The 19,628-nt window shown below is 37.7% G+C and overlaps 9 protein-coding genes across 9 annotated transcripts; 6 read left to right on the forward strand and 3 right to left on the reverse strand. All coding sequences in view use genetic code 12, as the record gives it.

Moving 5' to 3' along the window:
• Positions 1-1,679: 1,679 nt before the first annotated feature.
• I9W82_003943 (uncharacterized protein) lies at positions 1,680-2,333 on the forward strand (the record flags this gene model as incomplete). Its single annotated transcript, XM_067692962.1, has 1 exon — positions 1,680-2,333. The coding sequence occupies one exon, from the start codon at positions 1,680-1,682 to the stop codon at positions 2,331-2,333; it is 654 nt and encodes a 217-aa protein (XP_067547531.1).
• A 461-nt stretch (positions 2,334-2,794) lies between these two features.
• On the forward strand, positions 2,795-4,339 carry I9W82_003944 (uncharacterized protein; the record flags this gene model as incomplete). The annotated part of the gene is made up of 1 exon (XM_067692963.1): positions 2,795-4,339. The coding sequence occupies one exon, from the start codon at positions 2,795-2,797 to the stop codon at positions 4,337-4,339; it is 1,545 nt and encodes a 514-aa protein (XP_067547532.1).
• A 934-nt stretch (positions 4,340-5,273) lies between these two features.
• On the forward strand, positions 5,274-6,482 carry CYS3 (cystathionine gamma-lyase; the record flags this gene model as incomplete). Its single annotated transcript, XM_067692964.1, has 1 exon — positions 5,274-6,482. One exon carries the CDS (start codon positions 5,274-5,276, stop codon positions 6,480-6,482), a length of 1,209 nt encoding a protein of 402 aa, XP_067547533.1.
• A 194-nt stretch (positions 6,483-6,676) lies between these two features.
• On the forward strand, positions 6,677-7,936 carry I9W82_003946 (uncharacterized protein; the record flags this gene model as incomplete). The annotated part of the gene is made up of 1 exon (XM_067692965.1): positions 6,677-7,936. One exon carries the CDS (start codon positions 6,677-6,679, stop codon positions 7,934-7,936), a length of 1,260 nt encoding a protein of 419 aa, XP_067547534.1.
• A 153-nt stretch (positions 7,937-8,089) lies between these two features.
• On the reverse strand, positions 8,090-9,176 carry RPP2A (ribosomal protein P2; the record flags this gene model as incomplete). The annotated part of the gene is made up of 2 exons (XM_067692966.1): positions 8,090-8,421; positions 9,146-9,176. 2 exons carry the CDS (start codon positions 9,174-9,176, stop codon positions 8,090-8,092), a joined length of 363 nt encoding a protein of 120 aa, XP_067547535.1.
• A 3,651-nt stretch (positions 9,177-12,827) lies between these two features.
• Positions 12,828-14,291, forward strand: GSH2 (glutathione synthase; the record flags this gene model as incomplete). Its single annotated transcript, XM_067692967.1, has 1 exon — positions 12,828-14,291. One exon carries the CDS (start codon positions 12,828-12,830, stop codon positions 14,289-14,291), a length of 1,464 nt encoding a protein of 487 aa, XP_067547536.1.
• Positions 14,292-14,324: 33 nt separating this feature from the next.
• I9W82_003949 (uncharacterized protein) lies at positions 14,325-14,690 on the reverse strand (the record flags this gene model as incomplete). The annotated part of the gene is made up of 1 exon (XM_067692968.1): positions 14,325-14,690. One exon carries the CDS (start codon positions 14,688-14,690, stop codon positions 14,325-14,327), a length of 366 nt encoding a protein of 121 aa, XP_067547537.1.
• Positions 14,691-16,737: 2,047 nt separating this feature from the next.
• On the reverse strand, positions 16,738-17,106 carry I9W82_003950 (mitochondrial 37S ribosomal protein uS13m; the record flags this gene model as incomplete). Its single annotated transcript, XM_067692970.1, has 1 exon — positions 16,738-17,106. One exon carries the CDS (start codon positions 17,104-17,106, stop codon positions 16,738-16,740), a length of 369 nt encoding a protein of 122 aa, XP_067547538.1.
• A 367-nt stretch (positions 17,107-17,473) lies between these two features.
• On the forward strand, positions 17,474-18,814 carry I9W82_003951 (uncharacterized protein; the record flags this gene model as incomplete). Its single annotated transcript, XM_067692971.1, has 1 exon — positions 17,474-18,814. The coding sequence occupies one exon, from the start codon at positions 17,474-17,476 to the stop codon at positions 18,812-18,814; it is 1,341 nt and encodes a 446-aa protein (XP_067547539.1).
• Between the last annotated feature and the right edge of the window lie 814 nt (positions 18,815-19,628).

The raw sequence follows: 19,628 nt of genomic DNA on the forward strand, positions 1-19,628 counted from the left end.
TTTGGAGTTTCGCTTTCAAAAGAGATGCAACAATGAGACTTTAACTAGTAATTGAGGTACACTTTTCAGTCTCTTTGTTTGCTTTGCTATAACCGATTATAGCAATCCAATGCTTAACTAAAAGCAAACTTTAATTGGGACTATAATTTCCTATAAAAGCGTAGAAAGTGAAGAAATCGAAAGTCTTTCCATTGAAGTTTCCCCAATTATTTTCCACTTGTGTAATACCACAAAAGAAAGGGTACACAAAGTAAGAGAAGTCACTTGTATGCATAGTTCAAATCATGCAAGGATTAAAGAACAACACAGTTGATCACCACAAGAGCTGAAAAAAAGATGGTCACCAAATATGGAAACTGTCCTTTGCTATATAATCTCGTACCATTTTTTTCAATCTTCTTTGCTGTCTGTGATACTAACTTTGTGGGATTTGCTATTATCATTTTCTTTTCCTAAAGCCGACGAATATGTCTGTAAACCGCTGCATCTTCCTTTCCCCATTATTGACAACTTTTGCTGAATATATGTACACCAGGCTACAGTAATGTAATGGTAGCGTCTGTTTTGGGGGATCTGTGTAAGAGTGTAAATTTACCCGCTAGACTCATGGATGGTGGTGACTTTCCTCTCCTCAAAGGGATATGTGTTGTATCATAACGGTAGGTACACTCTGTACGTAAGTAGTTGTCTCTCTATCTCTCAGAGGAAATTTTGACAAGAAAGGCAATTTGAAAGTGACTCACATTTTGACTACTTGATCAGACTACATTACGGCAGACTAAGTTGTAGCAATTGCTGTGCCACTAGCTGGGATCCAAATCTGCGATAGTATGTTGAAGTGTTGTAATTCAAGTATTCCTTGTCATTACAAATGGACACAACATTATACAATAACCTAAGCTAACCTCGATTCATATTGGATGTTTATTTATTATGATTACCTAATCAGTGTTTATTTAATCCTTTAGTCTGGTGAACTTCAGAAGGAGTTCTAGTTGCCAGCAAGGCCACAAATGATGTTTCAGTCAAGTTTTCACCTAAAAAGTATAAATAGGGATTGACATCCCAAAATATGATTCTTAGTTTATAAATTTGTTACCTTTTAACGATTAATAAACTTATATTATGATGTGATTCCAGTTATCTAGCTCACTAAGTGATTCACTGAGTATGTATATAGATATATATCTTGGTATGTATAAAATATCTTGTTGTTAATTATTCTAGAAGTTTGTCTACATTAAGAGATCAAACTACAACAAGTAGAGAAGATAAATCTACAATATTGAAATGTGACGAAGTATCTTTTCCATATTCATCTTTTGCATTTGAACATGCACGAAAGATGGAAAATATGTTCTACGTTTTAATCTGGGATGCTAGAAGTATGGTGGAATAAAATTCCACCATAACAGTCTAGTCGCAAGAAGAAAGGACATAAACTTTGAGCCCATTCACCTTGCTTTACCATCCTTACTTTTTATTAAGAAAAGAAGATGAAAAATTTTTTTGTTTTTCCTGTTTTTGACATTTTTTTAAATTTTACGCGATTTCGAAAAATCAAAAATCATCAAACCAGTGATAGAAGAATAACCCCATTCAATTGAAACACTACACTCAAACTTATACATTCTATAAACATTACACCCATATACACATCCACAACTTTTCAATAAATCATGAGTATATTTGGAGCAATATGTCTGGGAAGACCAATGATACTTGCGGAGCAAGTTGATCAAACCAAATTCGTCATCAATATACCCAATGCATCCAACATTTCTTACATCACCATCTTTATACTTCCCAACTCGCCATTTGTTGACAATAACTTTACTGCTTTAATATATTTCCAATTACCTCAAGATGCTGGAACTTCAGCCCCTGAATTCAAACTACTTGGTGGCATCAATCCTAATAAACCATCGGCAATATACAAAATCAGCAATATTCACCCCACTACTAGGAAACCAGACGATGGGATGGATTTGGAGATGGGTGGAGGAGAACCGATTGACTTGACTGACTCGGTCAGCATAAATATCGGGATTTCAATAGAGCCAACACCACAAGCTGAACAAACCATTCTACAGTCAAAGCAAAGTAGCAACTCCAATAGTAGTGCACTAGTTCCAGCTTCAAGACCACAGCAGAATACACCCGATAGTACAGCCAATCTAGCTAATAAGATTGTTGGGCATGCTTACAATTATTTAGCAAGTTTCATTGACGCACAAGGCAAAGTGCCTATAAAAGCATTTGACAATTGGTGGGATAAATTCAAAGCCAAGTTGCAAAATAACCCCAACTTTTTGAATGAGATTCTGGAATAAATAGAAACAACTTTCAACTTATATTGAACTTTAAAGAGCTTTTGATAGAGCGTGTTTTTCGATACTGGTTTATGTAACTAAACTGTAGACACCGTAATTAACCTACAATGGATATACTTGAGTTATCTTGCACTGACTAACTAACTAACTAACTCCTCTGGTGATAGTATCCATCACAGGAGTCCTTTCCATGTTTCTCGAAGGTCAAGTGGGAAACTTATCTCTTTGGTATGATAGCGTATACTTTAGATATTTGCTTCATTGCTAACAGCTATGGTGAATGAATGTTTTCAATAACTTTTCTATCGTAATTACTAGCATAAGTGTTGAGGAAGTTACTTTAAAGGAATGCCAACTATGAATTTTTTGTCACACAAATATATAATCCAAAACAATTTGTACCACCACATACATTCACACATCAAGCCTAACTTAATTGAAAACCACAAGAAAACCTAGTAATGTCCGAATCAAAAGCAATGATCAGATACTCACCTCCATGGGTCATTAAAGCGAAGGGTATTACAGAGATCACCAAAGGGAAGAATCCAACTTTTGCAACCACAAGTCCAACCTTAGTTGAAAACCAAATTGAAGTGGCTGAAAGTGCAAGCGAAAATACCTTGGAATGTAAAGATGATACTACTGATACAAGGGTAGTGAAAACTACTGGTAATGGCTCAATTGAAGCTGCAGTTGATGATATGATTGATAATGTCGTTGTTGAGGATAGTCCACTCGAGGATTTGGTTGGTGAGGTGTCAATTGATGATAACTTTGAAAGTCCAGTTGACTTTAGTTTTGACGAAGTTTCAAGAGAAGTCACTTCTGAAAATTCGTTTGAGTTTCTTGGGATTAATGAGCAAAATGACAATGTTGATTCAGACATTTCCAATGATGTTATTGATAACTTATTGAATAGAGCTATTGAAAGCTCCTTTCAGTGTGAAGATATTAGAGTGGGAAATTACGACCACAATGGAAAGTCAGTTGCAGTATCAGCAACAAATCAAGAAGCTCTTCCTGGTACACATGATACTGACGTCGTCTCACCTGTGGTCGCACCCCAAGGTTTCAATTCAACTGAGAAATTGCCAATTAGTAATCTACAATGCTCGTCTTTTAATGAAAGTACCACTATGGTGCCTGTCATGCACGCTTCCGAAGAAAGTCTTGTTAATACCACTGGTGAAAGTTCATTCGTCACTGCTAATGATATCTCCTTTGTCTTATCTGCTGAAGCTTTTCCGTCTCAGTCTGCTGGTTTTCACCCTCATTCTGCTGATGATGATGATTTTGTTGAACTTGTTCCACCGTTACTTACCACACCTGCTGATGAATCATATGAACCTACTAAAGTTGTATCCCGTGAAAGTATTACTCAACCTCCAAGTATTGAGCAAGATGATAGTTTAAAAACAATTATTCAGTATGAAACAAGCAAAATTGTTGGTTCAAGTGTGGAATATATAATTTTGAATCCACTTTACCAAACAATTGACAATCCTCAGAACCCAATCCGTCTTGATGATACAAATAAATCTTGCGGAACAAGCATTGAGTCGAGTATTGATGAAACATTTACTAATTCATTGGCGCCTTTAATGAGTGAAAGGAAATTAGAGCATGAACTTGTTTATTTTAAAATGAATTGGGTAACCATAGTTTTTGGTTTTGTGAAAGAAGCTTACCAAGCGTTAAAGTCTAGTCTTGTTTTCGGAGGGTACAGCAAGTCTACTAGTTTCGGTACTACAGACCATGATTACTGCGTGGTTAAAGATAAGCTGGGTTGCGTTCTGATATCAAAGGGGAATAGTTTCTCAGCACAAGAAGCCAAGTTTGCCTTATCCAGCTTCAAGAGAACGTATGAGCTTTTTACTGATCATTCTAAAAATCAATTTTTTGGTCTTTGTGTTGACACTGGGCTCTCTCAAATGGAAAATGATGTTTTTGCTGTTGGCCTTCGGTGTGGGAGGAAAGAGAAACTTCATTCCTATGAGGCTTAAAGAGTGCTACTTTTGTATCACTAAGTGCCAAAAAACTAACTACTAAGGAATGTGGGGGCGTAGCGGTGTTGAATAGACATATTATGGGTCTTATTTGCTTCTTTGCAGGTTGAAACTGGAAGGATCACTCCATTTATAAACTGTTTCTTTTTTTGCAGCCAGTGTCTTTTCTGCACGGCGTTTTCCCCTTCTGCAGAAAGGTGCATTATAGGAATACTACGCAATTTCACGTGATGCGCTTGCAAAAAAATTAGAACCATTAATCTCATAATCTTGCAAAATAACAACAACTGAAGCCTCCATGAGATTGTTACCGCTATACATTTGGTTAATCTATTGTGTGTTTTTTCTGTTATCTATTGTTTTTTGGTGTAGAACAATAGTTATATAGTTATTAGCACAAGAGCTAATCAGGTACCACCACCACAATACAGAGTTCTATTACTAAATTCAGTATCATTGGTTTAAAGCTGTATTCTTTCTTGACTAAACCTTCTTTACACCCCACTCACTTCAAAACTAGAGTAAAAGTAGTACGGTAAGTAGTATAATTAGTAATCCACTAAAAGTTTAGTCACGTGAAATTGCAGCTGTGGGTGAAAGAAAACAAAAAAAAAAGAAATTTAAGCGAAGACACCACACAAACCACACATGCATCACACAGTTATAAAGAAAATTATAAATACCTCCCCAATATACCATTTTCTCTTCTTTCCATCATCATCATCAACAGCTTTATACTACAATTTGTATCCAACTACAGAAAACAAGCTACTGGTATAAAACTTTAGGAATATAATTCAACTCATATTCTCATAACCACACACAGACATCTACTAGCAAAAAAACTTTTTCTACCAAAACACATCTCGGACTTTAATTTCCACACAGTTTTCTTTTTCATTGCTTTAAACAACAGTACTACGGTATAACCATGACAATTGACTCATCTTCTACTTATGCTTTTGGAACCAGAGCTATCCACGTTGGTGCTCCTATTGATCCAACTACTGGTGCAGTTATTGAACCTATTTCTTTATCCACCACTTTCGGTCAATCTGAACCTTCGAAACCAATTGGACTTTACGAATACTCACGTTCAGCCAACCCAAATAGAGACAATTTTGAAACTGCTGTTGCATCTTTAGAATCAGCCAAGTATGCCATTGCTTTATCTTCAGGCTCGGCAACTACCGCATTGGTTATTCAATCGTTACCAATTGGATCACACATCATTTCTGGTGGAGATGTTTATGGTGGAACTCATAGATATTTCACTAAAGTGGCTAACCACCATGGAGTTGAAGCTACTTTTGTTGGTGACTTGGAATCTGATTTGAAATCTTCATTGAAACCAGAAACTAAATTAGTATGGTTGGAAACACCTTCAAATCCAACTTTAAAAGTTACTGATATTGCTAAAGTTAAACAAATTTTACAAGAACATCAAGAAAAGACTGGCAATAAAGTCTTGTTGGTTGTTGATAACACATTTTTATCTCCATACATTTCCAATCCTTTGAAACATGGTGCTGATGTTGTTGTTCATTCGGTTACAAAATACATTAATGGACATTCAGATGTAGTTATGGGTGTATTGGCCACTAATGACACTGATTTACATGAAAAATTTAGATTTTTGCAAAATGCCATTGGATCTATCCCATCACCATTTGATTCTTGGTTGGCTCATAGAGGTTTGAAAACTTTACATTTAAGATTACGTCAAGCTTCAACTTCTGCACAAAAGATTGCTGAATATTTACAATCAAGAATTGAAGATGGATCAGTGATTCATGTTAATTACCCAGGATTGAAAACTCATGAACAACATGGAGTAGTTTTACGTCAACATAGAGATGGCTTGGGTGGAGGTATGATTTCTTTTAGAATTAAAGGAGGAGCAAAAGGAGCTTCAGTCTTCACTTCATCAACTAAATTGTTCACCTTGGCTGAATCTCTTGGTGGTATTGAATCATTGATTGAAGTACCAGCAATTATGACTCATGGAGGTATCCCCAAGGCAGAAAGAGAAGCTAATGGTGTTTATGATGATTTGGTTAGAGTTTCAGTTGGAATTGAAGATACTGATGATTTACTTAAGGATATTGAACAAGCTTTGCACAAGGTAAAGGGATTGTAATAGAAATAATAAGGGCGAAATTGTATAATGTTTGATAGGTGTAATAAAGTAAATTAGTTATAGACTTGAGAAGAGCTTATGTAGTTCTAATTCAGATGTCGTGGCAAATGTGGAAAAAAACTTGTGCAGCAACACAATCAGCTCATTGTGCCACCTTCAATCCTCACTCATTTCCTTCTATTTCCCCAAAGGTGATGTTATTAAAGTTTAAAAGCTTACTAAGTATAGCCCTTTTTATTAATCAATTGACAGCAGCAACAATTGTAAACGATCTAATCTGTCCAGATTCCGCTGATCCAACCAATTGTTACCCAAGAATATTTGTTCCTACAAACGAGTGGCAAGTTATAAAACCAGGTCAAGATATTCCCGCAGGATTGCACGTTAGATTGAATTTAGAAACGTCAGAACGAGAAGCTAAATTGATGACGGGCGAATTGGATACTGAGGCAAGAAATGAAGATATTGTTGTAGTGGGAGGTGACAATGGGGATAAAAGCAACAATGACAATTCTAATACGCTTAACCATGAACAAATTGCCAGTGCCCTTCATATTAATAAAAAGAATAAGCCGCGGGTAAGTCATGGCGACTTGTCTGACTTTGATTCAGCAGTGGAAGAAGTTGAACAGTATGACCAACATGGAGACAAGGAACGATTGTTGAAGGCTTTAGACACTGTCAACGATTTATCTCATGACATTGAGCTTGGTGAACAATTGACTAGTAATGGACTCCTTTTCCAGAAATTGATCAACTTGTCCAGCAGTACCAATGATGTGCAACTTGAAGAAAGAATTTACAACATCATTGCCGCATCACTTAGAAACAACCCAGGAGCAGTAACCAATTTACTCAATGGTAAAGTACCCGGCTTCAATGTGGAAAACCACATCACTTCTTTATTAGAAAACATTAGTGAATCACCTGACGTCATACAAAAGCGCAAAATTGGTATTATTCAAGCTCTTGTTCAAAATCCAACCATAGCACACCAGTTATTTTCATTTGAACACCCTACAGGATTGAACCAGTTGATAAGTAATTATCCAAGTTTAAGCCAAGAAGCTAAAGTTAGAGTTGTGAACCTTTTGGAGGATCTTAACATGAGAGGCAACAGCAATGATAAGAGAACAATTGAAGATACTGATCCTGATTCCAATATGTCTAAATTTATTCAACAAGCATTAAGGGAAGGGAAGTTCAAAGACGAAGCGGATGCAAATGCCTATTTCACCAATTTAGTAAATATACACAAGAATGATAAACAGTTGAAACCAACTTCTGAATTTTTGCAATGGTTGAGTAAAGAAGTTGAATTGCGCAAAGAGCGAAAGAAAAGAGATGAAGTATCGCAACAAGATCTTGATTTTGATAAGTTTATGTTGACTGCTAGACATGAAATATTTGGCAACCCCATGGGATTGAGAAAAGCTACTGCTGATGAATTATAGTTGAACAATTAGACTACCTTTTATACATTAAGCAATTCTTTTTCTCGAAATTGATTATCCGTTTATTTGCTATGATACAAACCTCTAGTAGAGAATCCGGTATGGTTTTCCTTCTTCATCTCTGTCCTTCACTCTCTCATTAACTGTTTTTGCTTAATCGAACAAACCGAATCCCATATCGTCATCAGATTCTTCCTTTTCTTCTTCAGCAGCTTCTTCGGCAGCTTCTTCAGTGGCTCCACCAGCAGCGGCTCCACCGGTAGCTCCACCAGCAGCAGCACCACCAGTTGGTACACTTGACAATTTCTCGTTACCTTCAGCAATCAATTCTTCAACTGATTTACCGTCCAATTCAGAAATCAATTTTTCAATTTTGTCTTCTTCAATTTCAACATCAGCGGCTGACAAGACTGATTTGATGTCTTCGGCTGATGGGGAAGTCTTTCCGGCGTTGACTAACAATAAGTAAGCTGCTAAGTATTTCACTAGAAGAGATCATGTTAGTAAAATTGAGCTGATGAATGCTGAGTTTTGAAGCTTTGATGACATGAAAAAAAGGACAAAGTTGAAGTACAGCAGGAGCCACATAAACCACCAAAGTGAATATCGGTTACGGCCGTAACTGCATCTTCATGGAAAAGTCGAGTCCAAGTTGTGCTTTATTGGACCCTGGCGATGTTTGTAGTTCTCCAAAAAATATTGACCCAAATGGCTACCCACAATAAGTTCCCTCCCCTCTTCATTAACCTGATTTCATCCAAAACACGTTGTCGGCGCTGTACATACTCTTTCTTTATTGGCTATTCGTTTTCAATGAGATCTTGGTATCCTTTTACGAATTTTTCACTTTTGTTGGATGTGTGGGAAAAAAAAAAAAAGAAAAGAAAAAAAAAAACAGTCACGAATTGGTCATGTGACTTGGTATCGCAACAGCGAAAAGCACTTGTGAAGTAAAATTATTTTGCAGCCATAAATATAGACTTGACAAGGAAAGTGGGTCATGAGGGGTAGTCGTGTAGAGCAATCCTAGGAACATATCTGGTCACTATAGAGGCTCCAATACATTAACCAGTTGGTCAAAATTGTGCTTTAGTCAGGGAAACAAAACTGAAATAACTGTGTGTGGGTCTCAGTCATGTAGGTGATATCCACGACTCAAAGATGACATAATTACTTCTGGTGGAGACTTTTATAGCTACAAGGCAATACAATGCTCGAGTCGAGAGTTTGTCTCATACATTACACCAATTTTGCTACAAATTTTTTGGAAAGAAATATGAATTCTACTTTACTAAAGCATGACAACAGTATTTGATAAGCTTGACGTTGTAAAGACTAGGAAGGAGTTTAAAGACGATAAAGGTTGCACAGACCCTTTTGTCTTTTGCCTTTTGTGCACATTTTGATAGAGAGAGAGAGAGAGGAAGAGACAGAGAAGTGCTACCGAAAACTGAATTACCACACCACACACCACACTTTACAATCAATGAAAGGTATATTACAACTATAATCACACAAGGCATAGCATACTACCCATGCAGCTCTAAATTTATGCTAAGTCAAATATGCTTTCAGAAACAGCCTTGATTGGAGTATTAAAGGGAAACTTGAAGCTATAGTTGGTATGTGGCAAGGGGTATCCAATTCAACGTAACTCAACTACTTGACTATGGAAATTGCTGAATTCAAGGTGAACATTAACTTGATTATACCGTGTTGGCTTGATTCATTGATCATTTGGTTGCGGAATCTTTCACATCGGTTATTCTAAATCTGACCAACTTTATCATGGAAGAGGAAGGGATTGAGGAAGTGGGAGCCCAGGGAGAATATGCATTGATAATTAAATGGTCAAAGACGTAATATAGATGTGGGTGGCACCTATTAACTTTGCTTATGAAAGAAGAAGATTGTAGTTGTTGCCAAAATTGAAGAAAATTATCCACTTGATAACTTATCAGTAATAGTTTGTGAAAGCTACCCTTGAGACGCTTACTAAAGTATTGATTTTTGTTTATCGTATGTGTCAAGCTTTGTCGAAGGTTACAAATTGTTTATCGGAACCCGAAAGCTCGAATCAAGCAAAACGATGACAAAAGCAGTAGATTATCAAGCTACTACTGCATGTTATTGTGGGCAGATATGGAAACTTTGCATTACCTTGTTCCTGATTCTGGTATAAGAGCTAATGTGTGGTCAATTCTGTGCCTGATTGGGTCCATTTCAATATTGCGATTGAATCCAAGAGAGCTGGAAAGTGTTTGGTGAAATTAGAGTGAGCTATAACTGAAGAGGAGGGAGTGATGGGTCTATATGTTCAGATTGTGATCTATTTGCAGATGTGATAAGTCTCAAATGAGGAGGTATTATACAGTTGATGTATTCTTTAGTACGTCATACTTCTACACATAAGAGAATGAGGAATTCTCTAGTCATGTGATCTGACTCTGTATTGATATTACTTTAGTTGTTTATATATATATATATATATATATTACATATATATGGCTATGTTTACATTTACTTATTTTGATATGTTGTTGATACTATAGATTTGCATAAAAGATCAAAATTCCCACTCAATTTTTGGTTGCCAAACTTCTGCCACAAACACATCTACATCATCATCCACAACAACAACAGATCACTGGAATTACCGTAATTCACCAATCTTGAGATGGATACTAATAGACCTGAACTTGCTCGAAATCTGCCAAGCTTAACCAATCTCAAATATGGTAAGCTGTGACCATCAAGTTTGGAGGCGGAAAGCTGGGACAAGAGTCTATTTAGTTGAACTCGATGACAGATTTGGGGGGAATATGAATCGTGGTCTATCCCTAAGTACGTACTGATCTATTACAAGATTGTCAAGAACATCTTACTAACTTTACAACATAAGTCATCAACTAAAAGATTGAGTTTCCTTTCATCATCTTGCTATCGAAGGTTTATCGTCTTAAAAGACGAGTGGGCTTATAAACTTTTTGAAACAATCGGTAAGTGAGGCAAAGGACTGGGTTAGACGTGATTCAGCCCAACACTTGTGATGAATTGCAAATTCAAACTTTTTCGGGGGAGTGTATTGTCATCTTCCTGTTCATTGGAGGTTTTCCGTCCTTAGAGACGGGTGAGCTTATAAACTCTTTGAAACAGCCAGTAAGTGGAACAAAGGACTGGGTCAGACGTGATTCAGTTCATATTTCGGATGACACATCTACCCCCAAGGATTGACGAATCCCAAATTTACTAAAGAATACCAAACTCATCTACACATTTATTTTGGTGGTTTTCCGTTCTAAAGCACGGGTGAGCTTATAAACTCTTTGAAACAACCAATAAATGGGGCCCTGGACTGGGCTAGACGTGGCTCAGCCCAATACTTGTGATGGATTTGGATATTCTCCCCCACCCAACTTGGCAGGGGTAAAGCTCGGACGCGAGTCGAGGGACGGTAGGTGGGTTTTTTTTTAGGATAGAGTAGGCTTCGCTTCGAAGCCGAGGGATAGTGGAGGGTGTAGACTATACAGTTCAACCTAGTGTAGAGTAGGCTTGTTTTCAACAACAAGCTGAGGGTATGGCGGCGGGGCACTAGGTCGGGGGGTGGGTGGGGGTGAGAGGTGAAGTGTATATAGTTAGTGGAGTGGTGGAGTGGTGGAGTGGTGGAGTGGTGGAGTGTATATAGTCAGGGGAGAGGTGGTGTTGGTGCTGGTGGTGAGTGGTGGGGGGATGTGATTGGTGATTGGTGATTGGTGATTGGTGATTGGTGATTGGTGATTGGTGATTGGTGATTGGTGGTTGGTGTTAGGCGAGTGGTGGCGGGGGAGAGCTGGTGATTGGTTGGTGGAGAGCGGTAGGTGCTAGATCGGTTGTGGTGAGTGGTGGTTGGTGATTGGCGGGGGAAAGGTAAGTGGTAGTGGAGGAAAGGTGGTTGGTAAGTGGGAGGTAAGTGGTGTGTGGTGGGAGATAAGTGGTGTGTGGTGATAGGAGATCGGAGGTTGGTGGTTGGTGGTTGGTGGTTGGCGGAGAGAGATGATTGGTGGGAGAGAGTTGTGGATGATATGTGAGTGGTGGGTGAGTGAAGTGGTGTGTGGTGATGGGTGAGTGGGAGTGAAGTGGTGTGTGGTGGGAGGTAAGTGGTGTGAGGTGGGAGATAATTGAGGTGGATTGTGAACGGTGGGAGACGTGGTCATTGGTGAGAGGCGTGATGATTCAGAAGTTGATAGAAGGTACGATGTATTGGTGTTCATATTGCCACAACCAAGGGGGAAAGACCTTTTGATCCTCAATACCTTCTGGGGGTTTCCAGTTTTGCTAAAGACTTGCAAAACAACCAGGGGTATACCAAATCAATCTTTTCACAGCGGGGTTCGATTTACGAGGTGATTGGTCTAGATCCAAGAAAGATCTTATGGAGTCGGAGAAAGCCCATAGATCAAATTAAAGGTCGAGAAACCCACCTTATTCGTTAGTATAATATATGTGTAAACGGTGTGTAACCAAAGATCTCTCTGTAGCTGATTCTCTGTCAAACCGCTAACTCGTTTTAAGGTGTTAATGTCTTGCGAATCATTTCACCTTGAAGACAACATTACAATTGAGGTGATTGCAAAGTGGGTGCTATCCTATCATTGAACTACCACAAGTTTAAGACTAAATGAGTAAAAAGTAGTTAAGAGAAATTATAGTCATAGAAAGGACCAATAGAGAGTAGAGTTATGTGCTATACCGATATCTTCTTCGAATTGGGTATACTATATACTGAGTCTTGTAGGCTCTCCCAATTTGTATTTGGTAGCGGTATCCAATTCTTCACTCCACTCAAAAATGATTCAACGATTACAAATGAGGTGTAATCACTTTTGCAACAAAAAGCATAAATCAAACATCAATGCCACCCAAGTCCTTTCCACAGCTATCACCCAAACAAGAAGAGGACCTTGTTATAAATGCACAACAATGGGCACTTTCCAATGGGTTGGTGATGTACCCTCCAAACTTTGACCTCTACCAAGCAGGTGTGGCTCCAATAACATTATTTCCAACACCAATTCCTAAGTCAAGTTTTGAACAGGCAATAAAAGTTCAGACGTTATACAACGAACTATACATCAACTTGATTACAAAGAGGAAAGATTGGTTGACAGGTATTTTGAAGAGCTTGGCTGATTTTGACCCAGACTTTTCAGGCAAATTATTCGACATTTACCAAAAATCAATTGCCGATCAAATATTACAACCATTATCATTGGGGATATTTAGATCTGATTACATGGTTGACTCCTCTGAGCAACAGATCAAGCAGATTGAATTTAATACAGTGAGTGTGTCATTTGGAGGGTTATCAACGAAAATCGGCCAACTACAATCGTTTTTGAACACGACTGGGTTCTACGATGAGAAGTACAATTTCAAATACTATGATGATGACGAGCTCCCAATTTCAAGTTCAGTGAGTGACATTGCACAAGGTTTAGCCGATGGGAACTATTATTATAACGGTGAGGCTGATAACAAAGATACAATTATCTTGTTCGTTGTTCAACCAAAGGAACGCAACTGCTTTGATCAAAGGGCTGTTGAGTATGCATTATTTCAAGAGCATGGTATAAGATCATTTAGAGTTACATTAGAGGATGTTGATACATTAATTACCAACAATAGTGGCAAGTTGTATGTCAAATCCACCATGGATGAGATTTCAGTCGTATATTATCGTTCTGGGTATGGTCCAAGTAATTATGACTCTGATCCAACAAAGACTTGGGATGCAAGATTGTTTTTGGAAAAGTCACAAGCAATTAAATGTCCATCTGTCTTGACACAATTGTCAGGCTCTAAAAAGATTCAACAGCTTTTGACCAACGAAAATGTAATCAGGGAAATTCTTCCAGACATTACTGATCAGGATTTGAAATCTCTCCTTTCAACATTTGTGAGGATACTCCCGTTTGATGAAACTGTGCAAGGTCAAGAAGCAGCCAAATTAGCATTCCAAACCCCAGAAAAGTTTGTATTGAAGCCGCAAAGAGAAGGTGGTGGTAACAACATCTACAAACAGGATATTCCTCAATTTTTAAACAAAATTGATAGAAAAGATTGGGGTGCCTATATATTAATGGAATTGATTAATCCAGAGACTTTTCAAAATAAACTTCTTCGTAACGGCCAAATCCATCATGAAAATATAGTGTCGGAGTTAGGTGTGTTTGGAACAATAGTATTTGATGAGCAAAGTGGGGCAATAAAGAGCAACAAGAATGCTGGTTGGTTGTTAAGATCCAAGTTTGAAACCAGTGATGAGGGCGGTGTGGCTGCTGGATTTGGTTGCGTTGATAATGTATACCTTTACTAAGCGACAAAAGAAGTTATCAATTAACAGTTATCCTTAGGATGTAGGCTCTCGATCAAGGTCATCAATGTATTCGTCCTCAATCTGATGTAAAGCTTGTCTTTCTTTATTTTCCATATCTACTGCCCATAGTGCTGCTCCTATAGTATTGGTAAACATAATCAAGATATCAAAGCATGGTACCATCTCAAGCAAGACAGCTGCTAGTCCAAAAGCAATGTAGGCTGGTCTATTGGCTTTGAAAGTTTGTTTCATCTCTGTTTTGTTGTATCCTTTTAATATGAAATATCTTCTGTGTGCTAAGAACCCTTTTGAAGTTACACGGAAATAGAATACCAAGATAGGACCAATAATTGGGATAAAGCTAATGAGACATAAAATAAACATCCTTGGCAACAGCATGGGGAAGATTGAGAACCTCCAGATGTCATATAAATAGCTTTTAGTTCTTCTCCACGTTGACAATGATGATGATGATGATTGATAGCCGTTTCTTGCTCTTAGCAACCGCACAAACAGGTTGTTGCTTTCACGACTGAGCACTGACTCGTAAGCTACTTTTTGAATATGTGGGAGTAGGATTATGGTCACTGTTATGCGAGCAATGATACTTGAATGCTCATATATTGAGATCCATGCGACAAAAAACCCCACTGGACCAATCAACAATGTGTAAATAATTGAAACAAAGGGATAGATGAATGAAAACATTAACAGATATATTATCAAAGTGAGAACAAGCTGTGGAATTAGTATTGTGATATAGAATGGCCATATTGCTGGGTGGTCGAGAAAGTAAAGAGCACCCTTAAGAGCATGTTAGTATATTCTTTAGTAATGTAACGTTTCACTTAGTAACATGCCTTTGGTGGGTATACATATGCCATTGAATCAACAATCTGCTCTAAAAAGTTTATCGTTAGGTGTACTAGACTCCAAAACATTGTTACAACTTTGGTTTAAAGTGTTGCAAAAAAAAAAAAAAATTCATTAATGGAGGTTTTCAATGATAGCAATTGGTGGATGTAGTTGATGAAGGAAATGAGTAAGCGACAAGTTAATGCCATAGGTAGCTTTCCTATACAACCAACCCCTTGCAGCTACACCATGGAAAATGCAAATTAATTTCCCATCGATACAAGTCTTATATGAAACGTTCTATCTTTTGATACATATACAGTAGGTATTTCCAATTACGTCTCCAAACCTCTTTTTTCAAATGGACTAGGTAGAAATCAGTTGTCACTGAAACAATGGACTTTGGGCTTTAAGAATCATCCTAGAGTAGATAAAAGTTGCTATTCGCACACTCAAACGTAATTTCTGTTGAGATATTTTTTTACTAAAACTGAGAAATGTTGATTCGATAGCTTTTTCCGCCACTCCCGAAAGCCTAAAGTATCTTGAAAGAGAATTCTGAACTAATGAAATATCGTATTTTACTTTTTCACAACTTTGACCCAAATTCTAAAAATCTTAAAAATAGGTCCCTTGGCCCAGTTGGTTAAGGCGTGGTGCTAATAACGCCAAGATCAGCAGTTCGATCCTGCTAGGGACCATTTTCTTTTTTTTTGCTTTCTCTGCTTTACTATTTTAACTGATGAGGGTTTTTTCTCGTTTTCATCTATCATTTATGCTGAGGTGGTAACGGCTCACTTGTCGCAAATTTTTCAAAGGTTAGTTCTGCATCTTCACAGTTAGTTCGGAGTTACCTAATTGGGCTTAACGCCGAGCAAAATTTTTGACATGCTTCCGCCCTCCTAGGGACGTCCAAAAAAATTGTTTTGGACTTCTAGGGGGATGCACGGAGCGCAAAATGCAGCTATCAACGTGTCTGACGGTGGATCCAAGGTTGGAATCCACTTATTTCGAGTGTTTGTCAAAAATCCGACCATGTTTTGTTATGCACACATAAAATGCGCATAACCACTCCGGGAAGAGTGTAACGATGGTGGGGATGAGCTTGATGAAGCATGCCGATGTGGCAGTGAATGCAAGCAAGTCAGATAAAACCAGTCTGCTCTTTTATGTGTGTACCAAGGAGGAACAGTTATTAGCTGCGAAAGAAGAACGGATCGGTTTAGTATTTTTTTACTTTCTCAGTGATTGCAAACACAATATTGCCGATCAGGAGAAAAAGTTAAGTATAGAAGAAGGGTCTACATGTAGGGGACCTATAGGTACAGATCAATGTATCATATTAATAGCTAATTTTTGTAAGTATATAGAGTCTGCAAAATGTCTTAACAATGGAGATATCTTTAAACACTATATCTACCATGGAGGAGATTAGGGAAAGATGACACTGTAAACGTTGCTTTCAGTGCTACTTCCTACGCTAGTATTAGAAGCTCAGAGTTGAAAACCAACGGTATACACATTCTCCCATTTGGTCATTAATATATGCTATTTACAGTATGCAACATTCTCTCCAATCTAGCCAGAAATGCTAAAGTCTAAATCTTTCCAATTTGTTCAACCTCTTGGCAGTGTTACCGTTTGTCTTTGTTCTTTGTCCTCTAACTGGAAATCCCCAAGCGTGTCTGAAACCTGCAAACGATCCAATATCTCTCTTCATCTTGATGTCGTTGTTTATCTTTTGTTTCAAGTGACCCTCTACCAACAACAGCGATATTTCCTTATTAAGATCCAATATTTGAGGTTCAGTGAGTTGATTCATTTTACAATTGGGATAGATTCCAATCTTGGCCATCAACTTGGCAGCGGTGGTGGGTCCTATTCCAAATATCGTTTTTGCAAGACCTATACGCACAGGGAAATTGTGCTTTATTGATTTACCAAATACAACTACTCCCATTCTTGTGTGATTCTAAGGTAATGTAAGGAATGTGTTGTTGTGCTTTGTTGGTTAGAATGTGAAAAACGAAAAAAACGAAAAAAATTTTGAAAATCTTTTTACCGATTCATATGCTACCAATTGATTGGTTTAGTTAGAGCTACTTATTCCGTCTCCCAATGAGGTAGTATTTATTGTCAATGCAGTGGCACCTGATGGGACTAATCTGCACGATTGACTTATTGTGTTAAGCGTTTAACTGTGTGTTTAGAGAGAGGTTGCTTGTTTGGTCCCTTAGTAAACTGAATTAAAATTGCTGCGACGAAGCGATCAAATTTTATTGACTCACCTCTTCTTCTCTTTACTTCTTATCTCACTTCATTACAATATGAGCTACTTACCTAACGGATCAAACCCAGCGACTAGCTCTTTCACATGCAACACTTGTGGTATTAAATTTATCAGTGCTGATTTGCAAAGACAGCATATGAAGACAGAATGGCATAGGTACAATTTGAAGAGAAAAGTTGCTCAGTTGCCACCAATCACCTCCGAAACATTTGCTGAAAAGATTTTGAGTTCGAAACTTCGAAACCGTGATGAACAGGACCATGAGGATGAATATGGATTTTACGTGGCAACACGGAAGAAGAAGAATAATTCCAAGAAGCAGAGTAACAACACTTTGCGGTCTATTTTTGATCAAAGGGGAAGAAGAGCACAGCAATCTTACAACGGAGTTACTGGAAATCCAGAAAGAAGTGCTAGTCCTGCTTTATCAGTTGCGTCTGAATTTTCGCAGTTTTCACTTGGTGATGATCATGAGAGCTTTGTTGAAATTGAGCCTGTATCTACAGGATCTGAATTGAATTTTACAGAAGCTTCTGAACTAACCGATTCAGATAACGAACTGGAAGATTCAAAATCTGATGAAGAATTGGAATCTGAATTTCTGGAAGTAGATCTCGTGCAAGAAACGTCTGATACTTGTTGTTTTTATTGTGGAGTGAATAGTGGAGACATTGAACCAAACATAAAGCACATGTACAAACACCATGGGTTGTATATACCAGAAAGGTCGTTCTTGGTTGATGTTAAGGGATTATTAGGGTACTTGGGTGACGCTGTTTCCAGGTACGAGTGCTTGGTTTGTGGCTTTCATGGCAAAAATTTGGTTAGTATACGTCAGCACCTACATTCCAAAGGACATTGCAAATTACCGTACGAAACAAAGGCCGAGAGAGAACAAGTGGCACAGTACTATGATTTTATTGATGAAACAGTACAAAGTGAGACGAGACATCATTCGCGAGATGAGAAGCATGTGGGTTTTGAGGAGCCACCATCAAGTGATTCCAGTGTGACTATTAATGAGCCTGTTCCTGACACAGAACAGTCAGGAATAAATGACAATTACACAGTAGTGAATATTGATTCGACTGGAGTAGAATTGACTACCCCGGTAGGTTCACGGATAGGACACAGGTCGATGCACAGGTATTACCGCCAAAACCTTCCACTTGCTTTAACCGTAAGGGACGAAGGTAGGCGAACACAAGCTATAGTTGATAGGAGGTTTTCACCTGGAGTGACTTGGAGTCAAGTGACTAAACAAGAGAAACAATCACAAAGAGCAGAACAAGAGGCCAAGAATGTAGAGGTTAGAAAACTCAAGACTAAAAAGGCAAACTATCAAAAACATTTTAGAGATGAGATATTGGGTACATAGATGATACTTTCTATTGATGTATAGGGAAATTACTTTGTGAATTGGATAAAAAGGTTGCACTTTAAGGTAGTATTATATAGCAATTGTAATGGTAGCATCAGTATGTAGTAAGTTGAACCCTGTCTCTCTGTTTAAAAAGGATTAAACGGGTGCAAAATTAGTAAAAAATAATAATAATAATAATGTATTCATTGCTCAGATGATTAAAACACACCACGCACTCTCAAACCGCACACACTAAATAATGACTCCTTCCCCCGCCCCTTTGAAATTGAAAAAACCCAAAATATATAAACAAACCATTATTATAACTAATATAATAGAGTTATAGCTTAAGGCATTTTCTCTCTTTAAGAATACAGTATATATATATGTATATACATATGTAAATTTATTTTGTAATTGAGGTTAGCACAGTATCAAAACGACAAACGACAAAAGTCTCTGAGACAAACGAAACGAAAGGGAAAAAAAAAAAAAAATATTCAACCCAGAAACCAAACACATTGTATCCATCTCATTTTGACAAACACTATATATAACAGAGACCCACAACACTACCAATCATATACTACCAGTGTGCAAAATACATAGTCTAACCACAAGGACTATATAACTTTAATATATTTGATAAAGTAGTCTCATTTTTAAGTGATTGCTTTCTTTCTTCAATTTTTTGGCCTGGCTTTCCTTTCTATCCATCAGCAGAAGTTTCTTTGGTTAATCAAAAAGACTCCCGATAGGAAAAGAGCCTTTCGATATAAACATACACATACATCATAAATCAATCGTTTATTTAACTACGCTAATACCA

The sequence above is a fragment of the Candida metapsilosis genome (genome assembly GCF_017655625.1).
Source record: "Candida metapsilosis strain BP57 chromosome Unknown scaffold5, whole genome shotgun sequence".
Lineage (NCBI taxonomy): Eukaryota > Fungi > Ascomycota > Pichiomycetes > Serinales > Debaryomycetaceae > Lodderomyces > Lodderomyces metapsilosis.